Source organism: Xiphias gladius, chromosome 9, assembly GCF_016859285.1.
Source record: "Xiphias gladius isolate SHS-SW01 ecotype Sanya breed wild chromosome 9, ASM1685928v1, whole genome shotgun sequence".
Taxonomy (NCBI): domain Eukaryota; kingdom Metazoa; phylum Chordata; class Actinopteri; order Istiophoriformes; family Xiphiidae; genus Xiphias; species Xiphias gladius.
Window position 1 is genome coordinate 4,704,749 of NC_053408.1, and position 14,418 is coordinate 4,719,166.

General features: G+C 46.6%; 1 protein-coding gene across 1 annotated transcript; it reads right to left on the reverse strand.

Moving 5' to 3' along the window:
* Positions 1-7,372: 7,372 nt before the first annotated feature.
* sost (sclerostin) lies at positions 7,373-12,615 on the reverse strand. The gene is made up of 2 exons (XM_040135857.1): positions 12,183-12,615; positions 7,373-9,467 (listed from the first exon to the last, which is right to left on the reverse strand). The coding sequence occupies exons 1-2, from the start codon at positions 12,430-12,432 to the stop codon at positions 9,058-9,060; spliced, it is 660 nt and encodes a 219-aa protein (XP_039991791.1). The 5' UTR covers positions 12,433-12,615; the 3' UTR covers positions 7,373-9,057.
* Positions 12,616-14,418: the final 1,803 nt, after the last annotated feature.

Here is a 14,418-nt window from a genome sequence, read left to right on the forward strand (position 1 = left end):
ATTTAGCAAAATGAGGCACCCCGCACAGTGGCCTTAGATGGTTTTGTAATGCATTTAATTATCTATATTCTTCTCGGTCGCTTGTCCGCAAAAGGGCCCAGAAGCATCTGCTGGGTGAATCAACTCTCTCCCTCCTCCTGACTATATTCCTCTTCAGTGGAGGTAGAAAACATAATGTGTGCCTCGTGCTCCCTCTGCCCGGGTCAGACATGCTGACTAAGGCAGCGATCTCAGCACACTGTGATAGAGACATGAAACAGAACCAAGGCCTCTCCAAGCAACAGTGAAATTCAGGCATCTGAATTCGGCTGAACAAAACTGGGAAGAGCGGCAACGCGGAAAAAAAAAAGCGATTGCAGCGAATCATTGTAGATGTTGTTAAAAGCTGTGAGTAATATATCATCATAAACAAAGAAAAAGAAAAGTGGGGGTGTTTTTGAGTCCTGTCCTAGGCTCCTACTGATGTCGGTGAGAATTTGGAGATGATGCAAACACTTAAGGTTCAAAATGGAAAAGTTCTCAGCAGATAGACAGATGGTAGACTGTGAGTCATAAAAAGAGACACTTTCTCACAAGAACCATTCATCGAACAATTAGCTTTAGCTGTCATAACAGTAATAATCCTACCTACACCCGAGTGTCGGACTACTATGCTCTCACACCACAAATTTCCCACAAAAACAACATTTCTATGAGAAAATTAATACAGCATTTGATAGCCATGCCCAGCTATCAATTACAATTTTTTTGAGGAAAAGATTAAGTTTCTAAGGAAAGTATTGCTCTATAGTGGCATAAGGGTTGAGAGATCCTCCCAGAATCATCTGTTTCACTTACAAAAGTAAACTCAGGGATATTATTTTTCACCACGGAGAAACAACGTCCTTTCGGGGATCATTTGTGCAACCTGGGTCAAGACTGGGACACTGAATTAGGCATACAGTTCCAGAGGCTCTTTGACATCTGATAAGGGCAGGAGAGCTGAATTGATCCCGATCTTAAACTCCTCTAAGCTGAGGGAGATCGAGGAGATATCTGCCGCAGCCTCTCTTAGGTCATGCACCCGTGGCCACACCGATAGGAAGCAATTTCCACTGCACTTGGAGCTGATTGCATTGAACTGGTCCAAGGGGGTCAGGATAAAGTGGAGGGAAAAAAAAGAAAAAGAAAAGAAACTGTCACATGATTAATCAGCAGCGGGCCTCGAAAATAAGACAGCTTCCATGTGGGGAAATCTGAATGTACTGAGTGTTTATATCTGTGTATGTATTAGAGGAGTATTATCAAGATTGGGGTGAAAGACTCAGGGTTGTAATGCTATGCTAGTGCCCTAAAATAACCTCCTCAGCTGAGGAACTATGACATAAACATACAAACAAGCACAAAGGCACCATCCTGTCTGTCTAAGTAGCCATAAACCCTTAGGGAAAGAAAACTTCAGTTTGTTGTTCTGGGAAGGAGAATATGCCACTGTTTACTTCTCAATCCTGCACAGACTATTTTGCTTTGCCTGTGAACTGAGGATGGTGTCTGTGGTTTTTCAAGACAGGCCACACTAGATATCCCCCTGAAGGGAGGGGAGCGCCGCGAGCTGAAGGGAGCCAGCAGGGCTCCTAAGCCATACACAGATATGGGTGCAATTCAAATGGGACAAAGATGCTGCTGTTACCGGCTAGCTCCAGTCCAGAGGGCTCTGCCATGGTCAGGGTCGGCCATAATGCCCCCAAAAAATGTGTGAGTACGAGGGAAGGGAAGGGCACGGGGAGGGCACGGGGAGGGAGGCATCACTCGTCGAGATCTGGTCGGCCCCACCCCGTTAATACAAATAGCATCATTGCTAACCGCAATGATGACATCAATTAAAATGGGTTTGAGTCACTCGCTGTAGTTATTACTGTAAGGATTCAAAATGTGAGGGGAGGTTTCGGTTAGAGACTGACTACCGCCTGTCACAAATCTGTTTCTCATGGGCTGCATAATCCTCGACGTGCCATGTCTGCCACCCACACAAATACTTTGCTCCTGTTTGAAAATCATACGCCGCAGATTTAATTGTTTCTGCGTGCCTTTAAAGGAGGCAAGCTTTAACGATCCCTCTATTCGGTTTACTTTGCAGAAATGCCTGCTGAATTAAGTCGCCTTATTGAAAACATGCTTTAGCATACAGTGCTTTGGGTGACGACCAGCTTTGTGTGAGTGTGTGTGAGTGTGTTTCTGTGTACATATTTCCAAGCGATTTTAGCGTGCGTGTGTGTGTGTGTGTTTCTGTGAGCATATACTGTGCGCCGCAGGTTAAGCAAGGTGTGCCGGTGTGGACACGTGTAGTAAAACTGAAAAGACAGCTCCTCCCGTTACTCAATGAATGGATCCAGTTTGCTCAAACACCATCTGGAGACGACACGGCTGCTGATAGAAACACACACAGAATGAAACGTACATATTTTAGACAGGAGGAGAGGCGGCCGTTACGGGCTTTCGAAGCCATTTTGTGCTCCACCCTGGGAGGGAGTGCTGGGCTGCGCTTGCAAAGACCTGGGTCACTGTTGTTGGGAACTGACAAGTTGACCGTGAGGAGTGAAGTGACTCAGCTCATTTCATCTGAATTTAAGCCAAGGGATTACATTTGTGGACGTCAGACAGCAGAATGGGAATTTGTCGTAACTGCTGAAACTTCTTGTCTGTGGTTTTCTTTAGTCAGCCTCAATTTGACATTTTAATCTGTTTTTACAACCAGTTTTTTGCACCAGAGTGTTATTTACCGCATGAGAACCTTTTACACGGTCGAAGGTTAACTGTCTGTTAAATTTTCTAACATCAAAGGGTTGCTGCTCGTGCTGCCGGCTCCGCTTAGATTCAACACTCCAGTCTATGCAGTCTCCGGTCTATATTTACCCATGTTTAGCTCCTCTCTTAGCTGTGTCTTCTAGCAAGCCGGGAGATATTTACCTAGCGAGTTAGCGGAACCGACCCAGGGGTACAGCCGAGCGAAAACTGAATTTACATTCAACTGGTTGCAAGAAAGAGGATTCCGATTGGGATGTAAATGTTGCTCCGTGTCTGCTGGATGTGTCAGGAGGCAACCCTTAGACATGACAACTTGATAAGCTTCGAGTACATCAAGAATCTGACTCTTTCTTGCCCCTTAATGGCTTAAAACGACTTATTGCAGCTTTAAAAGTTAAGGGAATAAATTATCACATTTCTTTTCATAGTCTAAAATGTCTAAAATTGTTGTATTTGACAATAAACTATCGCGTACCCCTAAACCATTTTATCAAGCCCTAACAAAACTCTGCAAGTTTTAAATTCTTTTAATCTTAGTCTCTCAATCGTCATGTATAATAGAGAGCCAAAGTGATGACGTCACATCTGGGCTAACTTCCACTGGCTTCTGCGACTCAATGCAATCTCACATCAGCATTTATTTCAACTGTCTTTCTGAAATAAATTGCCCGTGTTCCTGGGTTTTACTTTGAGACAAATTGGCATCAACTGCGGCTCTTACTACTAGAAACTGATACCTTGAACTAACATTTGCTTCTTGAGCACAGAAAAAAACTACAGCATGAAAATTTACAAGTGCAGTAGCACGGCTCCTTTAAGTTGCCATGACTTGGTTTTGTCCGTGGCTTTGAAACTCACCAATGTTCTTTTCTCAAGTCATTTTTTTTCAACCCCTCAACTTGCCTGGGAATCACCTCTTTCCTCGAGCTGCGACGTTTAGCCCGCAAAGGTCCAGGGCTTATGGGAAATGGGTTTTTGTTAAAGGCCACAAAAAAAAAAAACAAGTACTGAATAAACTACAAAATTATATTGGTTTTCAAAGAGCTACTGTTTTTATCTAAACACATGATGACATGATGTTGAGTAAGGCTGTGTCCCACGATTTTCAGTTGTTACAAATGTCAGTGGGATTTTGAATGAGGTTTTCTTACTTCTGGAACAAAACCTGGAAGGTTCACTTTAAGGGCAGGCGGATTTAGCTTTGCTGTATTGCCTTACTTATGCTTTTTAAGTGCGATTTCAGTGTGATACACGTAAGACATAACAGTTTACTACACGTCAAATGTATACAGACAGTTTAATTGCTTGTATGTGTGGAGGAACTGACCTTGCCCGTGTCAGTTTCCCTTGGGCCGTCAGGTCCGTTGACCTCAAGCTAATCACTGAATCTCAGGTTGTGTAAACGCTTGATAGTACGCGTGTTAGGTTGGCCCTTACATGCCCACTCAGTCAAACACAAAAAAATAACATGCAGCCGTTACACCTGACACGTGCAAGCTTTACCTCTTGGCATTAAGTGTCTGAAAAAGGTTTGTGACTTGACATCGAACCTTTGCACAAGCAAACATGCATGTTGCTCAGCACTTTTTTTTTTATTCCAGAGCGGATATGTCTTATTTGTTAAAACATGGCACTGAATTAATATTTTGACCGATACCTCTGCAAAATACAAAGCCCATAAGGTGATGATTAAGCAAGGCAATGGATTCTGCCTCCAGAACCTCGGGACTGGCTGTGGTTGTTTAGAATTGTTTGTTGACAACCCTGTTTCCTCCCCTCTACACCTCCTGTTGTCCTCAGCACATGTGGTTGGCTCGCTCCTCTACACGCCTCAGCTGGCCTCGGCTACAAGCCCCTGACCCCAGCGATGCTACTGTCCATCTCTGGACGAGTGTCACCCACTTCAGAATTGAGAGATTCTTCATAGGCACTCTTTCATCAGCGAATAACGATGCGATTCGCTTCCTACGATGCAGTCTGGACCCTGAGGTTAACACAGGAGGTCTTGTCATCTCTGGTCTTGTCTCTGTGCCTCCCCTGCTGAGAATTACACTCTCAGCTCGCAGGAAACACTATCCACCTTCCACAGCCTGCGTCGTCGGAGGAACACAAAATTAGTTGAACTCGTGCTTTCTGCGTTCCTCATTCCTTTAGGCCGCCAGCCATCTCTTCTGGTTTCCATTTGTTTTAAGCTATTAGTACTCATGACCTGATAAGAGAGCGGTTGATGGAGCACAAACATCCGTCTCCGAATACATCCGTCATTGTCCATATGTGTTTGACTGGAGCAATAATATCCGCTCCTGGAAAGGTTTGACCAAAAGGCCTGGAGGTGAACCTACGGGGGTGTAGAACTGACTTTATGTAATCTTCAACAGAGGTCCGAATGGTATGTGTTCTAGTGCTCAGTAAATGTGTTCCATCTCGAGAAACGTCTTGGACAGCCTGCAACATTGTTAAGCAATTGAACTGCACAGGCAGCTGACCAGAAACACAGCACTTTAAAGACTTTAATACGGGTTAGTTTTTGGCATGTGAGAGAAAGTGCTTCAATGTGCTACGAATGTCACCTCAAGTTGGTTTCCGCTTGTACTCTCTGCAATCAACGGAGGAGGCTTATTTGCTTTTGTAAGACGGATACTACTGGCAAAAGCGTGCATCAGTCAAGCATCTCTTCATTTGCAGCTGATACACAGTCTGTTTTATTTAACTGTCTCTTCTGCATTTGGCAGAACATCAGTTAAGTCTGTGTTGACAGTGCCTAAGCCATTCAAGTGGCTGCCTTCTAGACAGCTTTCTGGCGATGTGCTAAACAATAAGCTTGCACTGCACAGAGCTGAAATGAGATATTTTACCATTCCTTTATGTGAGTTCAAAGGAGGAAAAAAAAAAGGAACCAAACATGCATTTGGAAGCAGTTTCTTAACATCTACTCCACGTAGAGTTTAACCGAAGACGTGGTGAGATGGAGACAAGTTGATTATCACACTGCGCTGGGAGCAGGATTGTGCTTTGTTGGGAAACAGTGATTATCTTAAGAAATTGTCAGTTGCAAAGATAAGCTTGACACAGTGAGCACAGAGAACTGACTGAAGGACTGTTCCACTGGATGAACACAGCATAAATCTTCTCCTCTAGTGTAATCCTATCATCTCTTCTCCGCACTTGGACAAAGGAAGCCAGTTATCATTTATTGTGGTCAGTATGTCAGTTCTATAAATATTCGTTATAGAAGCCATGAGTCAACCAGAAACTGTTTGTGAACTCTTGGCGTTGTGTGTACCTAATTGAATCCGGTTTCTTACACTTGTAAAAGAGCCGGGAGCCTCGGGGACTTCTGCACCTGGTATTCCGAACTTCACTGATGACACTCACATCGGGGGCCCGACCAAAGTGTCGCAGACTTGTTACATTCGCCGGGAATCGATCATGCCTGACTTCTGGTGCGCCTCGGTACTCCCCAGGGCCGTAAGGGGTCACTTGCGGGTTGCGGTGTGCGCGCGCAGTAACGCGGGGCAGATGCTTTGTCAGCGTCGATATACTTAGGTACTGCTCATGTACTGCGCTTGAGGATGTGTTCTTGAATTTCTGGGGAAACTTGTTCCGCGCTGGTTGCCGGAGAAAAAGCATGGCATGTCTGTTCTCTCTTGGAAAACAGGGCTTGAAAATGACATAATGACTGCACATTATGGATGATGTAGTGAAATGCAATATCTACTGTTCCTCAGTGGCACAACTAAAAACAAGGCCTCAGTCAGTTGCTACGGTGACTTTCTGTTTTGTGTTTACGGTAAGTTTATTTGACTCTTTAATGGAGGTCTTGTCCCGGTAATTAAAAATTACACTCGCAGATAAAACTTAGCACGAACATTCAGCTGGGTACATTTTCAGCGCCTGGATTGTGTAACTCCCGTTTGGCTGCGAGTCTAAAGCACGGGTAGCGCTGTCGGCAAGTGTGCTCCAGATATGACAAGCATCCGCAAAGAACTCAGAGCGGGATGCGTCTGAAAACTCTCAAGCCCGCAGGCGCGTCGAGCTTGAAGCCTTGAGGGAGGATTGGGGGAGAGGAATGATGTTGAATGATGGCTATGGGTCACATCCAGCCTCATAAACAAAGAAATGTTGGCGTTGCGGCCGAGCGGAGATCTTCCTCTTCTCTTGCGAAGTCGTACAGACACACGGTGGCAAAGCTCAGCTTCCTAATTGCCAGAATTTTTCTGAGCAGACGTCAGACAGACATCTAAATTTGGAGATTTTCCAGGCCTGCGTGTACAAATAAAGGCAAAAGGATAACGCTCGACTTTAACCCCATAGATTTAGAGTTCATAAGGAGTACATAAACATTAATAAATGGTTTATAACGGGCTATAATGTAGCTGTGCACATATATAATGACATTTATGGGCGGCCACAGGAGGAGTTGACAAATCGATTAATAAACACTTATATCTCTAAACCATTTAATACGTCTTCATATACCGCTGATAAATGCTTAATGTTGGAGGGTAAAGTGAAGTGTTACCTGCAACACTTTCGAAACATGAATGATAACAAATAAGCCAGTTCTTTCATATATATCTGCCTTTACTTTATTCATGTACTGTACAGTCTCCATCATACTATATGACAATAATGGCTATCATTTACTACAAAAGGTTGCATAAATAATTTAAATGTGGAAATAAAAATAAATATGCAGTTCATTCTTTATAACAGTCCTTCTTTGTGTCTGTAAAAAAACAGCCCTTCCTCCTTCCCTCCCTGCTCCTCTTTAACGCCCCGTCATGCGAGGGGCACCACCGCAGAAGACCACACAGGTTTGCATCGCAGCTCTCAGCTTACACGATAAAAAAAAAAAACCTTTCCAGTTGCTATTTCAAACGTAGAAGTCGGAAAAAGAAGCAAACATTGTCAGTAGAGTTTAGACAACCGAAATCAGGAAGCAATATGAGCGGAAAAACAGCGCAGTACTGACAATATGTGGAAACATTGTGAATATTCTTCATGAAGTTCAGTCCCATCGGAGGCATTGCGGAGGAAGGGCGTTGTGTCGTCTGCGTCGACAGACTGGGTATCGCCACTTCCTCTTCCTGTCGCATTTTAGCTGTTAACACAACGATAAAAACCGAATTATTGTTTTCATTAGGTTATTTTTATTCCTATCTTTCCTGTCTGAGATATTTACAGAATGCTGCAGACGGGAACGGAGGTGTCTTGAATCTCGCAGGCTGACACAACGGAAGGATTTTGGCTGTGGCTGGTTGATCGCTGCTCTGTTTGGCCCGTTACAAAAGAATTCCGGTGTGGGCGTGTTGGAGAGCGCTCTGCCCCAAGGTAACGGCCCAACCACGCACAATTTTCTGATGCCTCCTACACACATGTGCACTTTTTGTATGCGATTCCAGCAAACAGGAACTGGCTAGAGGAAATGGCTTTTTATGACTCAAATCCTAACACAGGAATGGGCCCATTTAGTAATTAAGAGGAGTCACAGGAATGCCCAGTGCCCCCTGTGGTGCTAGTGCTGAGAAAACTGCTTTCTCTCCCAGTCTCTCCTGACTCTCTGTATCTAGTCAGGGGAAAGGCGCAACTGTAGCTGACCGGCCTGGTTGGGGCTGCTGCCGCGCGGGGGGTGTTGTAGGTCTGTCCTGGTGAGTGAGGCCTTCAGCGGGCTGTCAGGGAGCCGCACACGGACCGCCGCGCGGGCCAGGGCCACCGTCTCCTCCGCACACAGCCAGGGGGAGATGGATTACGACCACTTTGGAGCGGAGGCACACCTTTTCAGCTTTAAACCGAGCTGTGGTGCGGTGTAGCTCTGCATCCGCTGGATGTTTGTACAGATGGGCTTGAAGCCTCGGGGAGCACTTCTCATTATGCTTAAATGAAATCTGTTTGAGTGGAAGACAGAACCGAGCCAAGGGAGGTTCTGAGCGGTTGGGGATGATCGGATACTTGTTTCATGTCATCCAACATGGTGCTACATCTCCTGACCAGCCACAGTCTTGGCAAGCCCTGGCACTGACTCATTTTGTCATGCAAATAAGCAGAGTTCACAAATATGCCGACAAGTGGCCGAAAAATAAAAGACGGATGACTTGAAATCAGCCCAGCAATTAGCTTATGAATTCGCTCTCTTGGAAATTTCTCTTGCGTCTCCTCCCTAATTGAAGGAGATATGTTGGTCGGTGTGTTGTGTGACGTGTGTGTGTGTGTGTGTGTGTGTGTGTGTACGAATATGCTTCAGTCTCTGTCCTTAGATGCTGGAGAGCAGCATCAGTACGAGTTGCCCGTCTGTGGCGTGTTGTTCTTTTTTCGATCCTGAGACAAGCGACTGTGCTTCTTGTTGCGCTGCACCTTCGGGACCTCCTTGGCCATCGATTGGTTGTGGTGGGGCCTGAAGCGTTTACACTTGCAGGAGGTGACCGTGCGGATTTTGTAAGTCCGAGTGTTGCCGTTAGGACACTGCAGCTGAACCCTCCGTGTCCGGGAGTGCGCCGGGATGCAGCGGTAGTCCGAGGCGCTGCTCCTCCACCACTTGCCACGGACGATGGAGTTGGGCATGAGGTGTGCTGGCATGCACTGGCCCGAGCACACCAGCTCCCTGACAGGCTTGGCGCTGCGGCAAGCTCCGTCGGTGATGTAACGGGTGGAACGCAGCTCCCTACAGCTCAGCTCGGAGGCACCTGGGTGGAAGAGCAGAATATCAAAGTTACACTCGTGGCTTCGGCCCAAGACAAACGCTTTGAAGGGCCGCACGCTGGAGTGGACAGGTTAACTGCTTCACTGCTGCAGCTGTGTCCTAGTCCAGTGTGTGCTAATTTCTCTGATTCGGTCTATGACCTCACCTATTGTGTTATTTGGTAAAAGGAAAAAAAAAAAAAAAAAGGAAGAAAAACGAAAAGAAAACAACAAGCCAGAGAAAAATTGAGCAAGCAGCAGCATTTCATTTTCATTTGACACATTGTGAAACACAAAAGTGCAGCCGAAAAATGGACTTTTCTAAATCTAACTTCATGCAACAATTTGTGCATTTAAGTAAGGCAGAGCTATAAGCCAATGAGATCAGATCAGAGTTTCTGAGTTTGATTCATGGTCTGATCATTAGCTGACGATGGGGTTGACAAAGAAATCCAGCTGGCAGCAATCGGCTGATAGCAAATCCAGACCAGAGGGCCATTAAACAGCTCAATCAAACCTAATGGAGGTTTTGGGCTGGAAGGAAAAGCTGGCATACAGCGTGGGCCCTCAGGAAATGTATGTGGTGATGGAAGAGTAAATAGCTGTCTGGTTATTTTAAGGCAGTGCTGCAACTGTACAATTTTTTGAAGAAACTGGACATTTGCCAGTCTGATTCGAGACAACGCGCTCAGAATGTAATCCTATATTTCGGCCGCAGCTTTTTAACAGCCGCGCGCATGAGTTATTGTCCTGTGTTTTTTTTTTTTACAAGCAGTGTGTAAAAAAGCTGCAAAGAAACTGTCTGTTAAGAAATGATACACTCAGAGAGGGATCTGTTTTCCTCTGTGGCTTCCTTTGCAAAAAGGGCTGAACAAAGGATTTATGTGAGGTGACTTCTTTCATTTTTTTCCCTTCCCACGAGAACTTGATCCAGTGTTGCACACTGGGTAGGGATTTGCACCGATGACCACCCCATCCCGAGGAGTCAGGTTGTCTTGTTCATCGAGCGTTCAGTCCCGCTCTGTCTTTCCCCCTCACATTTCCTGTTCTCCTCTCTACTGTTAGCCTGAAAAAAAAAAGTAAAATAAAACATTTCTAATGAGGGTGGCCTGAAAAAAAAAAAAAAAAGGATCGCACACTAGACTACTGTACAGTTGCGTGAGCGGTTCCTCTCCACTGGCAGTGAGAGATGAGCCTTGGGAGAGGACTGGAGGGAGGCCAGGCAGTGGTCAAAGCCTCTGCTGTGACCCCGGAGGGGCCATGAGAAGCCGTCCGAGGACAGAAGTGAAGAGGGAGACAAAGAAAATGATCCAGGAGAATTCTGTCTCCCTGCGTGAAACCCAAACACACATTGCTGCTTATCTGTTTGAAAAAACAAGGAGGATGCAGTTTTTTCCGTCCCTTTTTTTTGGAGACCAGTAAAAATAACAAAAACAACGTAGAACACGGTCTCGTTGGAAGCGTGGATTTGCTGCCCTGGGTGTGATTTCTCATCCCGTCTCCTGAGGTGTTCATTTCCTCAACAGACAAAAATAAGAAGTCCCACTAACAAATCCCGATTTGCCCCCCCCTTCCCCGTCAGCTGTTGTTCTTCTAATGTAATCAGTCGTCTTCTTCTCTGATCTCCCACTCGAGTGGCCGTGATGAAACCAAGGCAAGACTGTGAGAATACTGCACCACCCATCTTGAATCCATGAGAGCGAGCGTGAGATTACGCTGCATGCACCGCTCGGTCGGAACACACAACCTTTACTGGCCACAGGTGGGAATCATTCTCAAAAGGCAGCGTTGCATTTAAAGAGCAATTTCCCCCCCCCAGAAGACATCCCCTGAAGAACGGACCGCGGGGCTTTCTATTGGGGAGACATGTTGTTGCAATCAAAAGGTTATGGCGTAAGTAGAGCTTGACTAATAGTATAAAGAGAGAAGGAAATCAAGTGGAGGACAACGTGAAAAAAAAAAAAGATGTCTCTCTGAATGCTCCACTTCAAATTGTGCCACGGTGGAGCTGCTCCTGATCAGGAATCGGGGGGGGGGCAGGTTGTTTTGGGGTGTTTTTAAAAGTCGGATCCGCGAATTTGGCCGCATACCCGGAGATTCTGCTCCGAGATTCTGCGCTTGAAATGTCAGCAGAGGTCAAACGGTCGCGCAATCAAACCCGTTTACTCCTTCAGAGCAGGCTCGGAGGCAGAAAATTGAGGGACGGCTCGAGCTTGTCAAGTGTATCTTAAAACGATGGGGATATTAAATGAAGGTTGAGAGATGTTAAGCGCGCGCTCAGCGGGACAGAGGTGCACAACCACAAACACTGAAACCAGCTCATTTAATCTGAAAAAAGAAAATACGTATTTTGTAAAAGCAATAAAGAAATAAAGAAATAAAATGAAAAATAAATTAACAAAATTTATCCTGTCTAAGTACGATCCGCATTCGGTTTTTACTGATGAATAAATGACATTTCTATGTTCCCTGCTCGCGAGCACTTGACCGCCTATTGCACGCGCGGTCGCCTTGCCACCGGGTTTCACTGACCCCGGCGTCCTCGGCCGGTCCCCTCGTGCCACGGCTCCGGTGTCGGGCCCCGCAGAAAGGCTCAAATAAAATCAGCCGAGCCTTCAAAAATAACGCCAGTGTCACACATGCGTTTCCGTTTCCTTTCGTCCTCAACGCTGTCGAATTGGACATTTGAAACCGATTCATGGACTTGACGGAATACTCACTGTAGGAGACCGTGTTTGCAGTTCTTCCAGCGTGTTTCGCCCGGTTGTTCATCGTGTTGCTGTTGCTGTTGCTGCTGCCGTTGTTCGCCCGTGGCATTGCCTCCTGGGGAGTCCCAGCGTTTTCTGTGTACTCCGGTAAGATCTCCGTAGCATCATTTTTCAGTACCTTCCATCCCCTCACAGCGGTGCAGCATCCCTGGAGCAGCAGGAGCGCCGAGCTGGAGACGAGGAGGGCCAGGGACACCTGCATGCTTGTCGGTCGGCGGCAGAAATAAACCAAAGCGCGCAAGGAGGGCAACACACACACGCGCGCGCGCGCACACACACTCTCTCTCTCTCTCACACACACACGCGCGCACGCACACACACACAAGAGATGCCCGCTAGGACAGGTTGGTCAGTTCCACCGTCCAAGCAAGAGGAGCACACGGTATTTAAGCCCACGCAAGTTTTCGTCAGGGCTGACAATTAAGCGCTTACACAAAGTGGGAGGGGTTGAACCTGGGCGAAAGATTCATTGAGAAACTAGAGGGGGGGGGGGGGGTTTGGATGCGTGCGCAAGGAGAGGAGAGGAGAGGGGAGGAGAGGAGAGAAAATAGGAAGAGATGGGCATACAAAGAGGAGAGGAGAGGGAAGAGGACAGGGGAAAGGGTGAGAGGCAAGGACAGCAAGGAAGAAGAAGGGGAGAGAGGAGCGAGGAAGGACAGAAGAGGAAAATAGAGGAGAGGCAGAAAGTCAGGGGAGAGGGAAAAGGTGAGGGGAGAAGAGAAAAGGGGAGGAAAATGGCTAGAGGAGGGGAGATGAAATGGGAGAGAAGACTAGAGGAGGAGGAAGAGGGAAAGGGGGAGGTGAGAGGAGAAGAAATGGGATGGGAGAGCAAAAAAAGGAGAGGGAAAAGGCAGGGAGCAGGAGAGGAGAAGGGAGATGATAGAGGGAAAAGGTAGAAGACAGAGGAGAGGAAAAGAAAATAATGGAGAGGAGAGGTGGAAAGCGAGAGGCGATGAGAGGAAAAGGGACAAGACAGACAATGAGAAGGGAAGGGAGAGAACAGAGAGGAGAGGAAAAACGTGAGAAAGGAGGAGGAGAAACAGGGGACAAGATTAGAGGAGAAGGCTGAGGGGAAAGGGGGAGGCGAGCGGAGAGGAAATAACAACGTTTTTACGACAGGAGTGGGGAGGAGAAGGGAGAGATAGAGGGAAAATGTGAGGGGAGAGGACAAGGAGAAGGAGAAGAAAAGTTGGGGGGAGGAGGACCGAGGAGATGGGAGAGAAGATAAGAGGAGAAGGCAGAGGGAAAGGGGGAGGCGAGAGGCAGCGAGACAGAAGAGGAGAGGATAGTTGAGGCGAGGTGAAATCTAAGGGGAGAGCGGAGGAAATGGGAGACAAAAGGAGGAGAGGAAAAAGGGGAGAAAGGAGGGGTAAGAGAGGGGGAAATGACAGTCGAGGTAAAGAAGGGGGGAGAGAGAAAAGGTGAGAGGAGAGGAGATGAGGGCACAGAGAAAAAAGGGGGGTAGGAGGAGAGGAAACGAGAGAAAAAGTGAGCAGAGGAGAAGAAAAAAAGGGAGAGCAGAGGAGCCCAGTTATGCCTGAGTGTGATGAGTGAGACAGTGAATCTGCACATTTCGCTGTGCGGTTGTTGTTGTTGGAATTAAGTGTACAAATGCACGCATCTTCTCCCCCTCTTAACGATTTCCGCAGCATTACGTGTCTCAGAAGTATTTAGGCGTTTTTTGAGGTGGTTTGTTTTGGACTGTGTCTTAAGGCGAAGCAGGGAAATGAAACTTGTTCCACTGCTGCAACTTACGCCTCACGCTCGCGCTGAGAGACTTTACCCTGCCTGCCTGATACAGGGCTGTACACAAGTCAGTCGCCAATGTCTCACAGTAATTACCTATTATCACACCTCTCAGTAGAGACACTCGAACTACGATGAGATGTTCACTTCTAAAGACACCGACAGGGTCTTATTCTTTTCTTGCTATTTTGCCAAAAATCCTCTGACCTTTATCGACTCCTTCCTCCCGCAATAGGATACAAGCCGGAGCACCATGTCTTGTGTGCAGGATTCGACTTCATCAAAAGTTTTACAAGGGGATCCGATGTTCTATACCCTTGTACGTGGTTTGAATCAAATAATTTTGGACTGAGGAGTTCGTGTACACTCTCCCTCCAAGTTCTTGGCATCCCTCATATCCCAGTGATTTGATGAGTGCTGACAAATGGAGGCTCTTCCACTC

Coding starts and splice junctions, on each gene's coding strand:
- sost (XM_040135857.1), bottom strand. CDS start 12,432: ATGCAGGTGTCCCTGGCCCTCCTCGTCTCCAGCTCGGCGCTCCTGCTG. Junction 9,468..12,182: donor TGCAAACACGGTCTCCTACA/GTGAGTATTCCG, acceptor TCTTCCACCCAG/GTGCCTCCGAGCTGAGCTGT.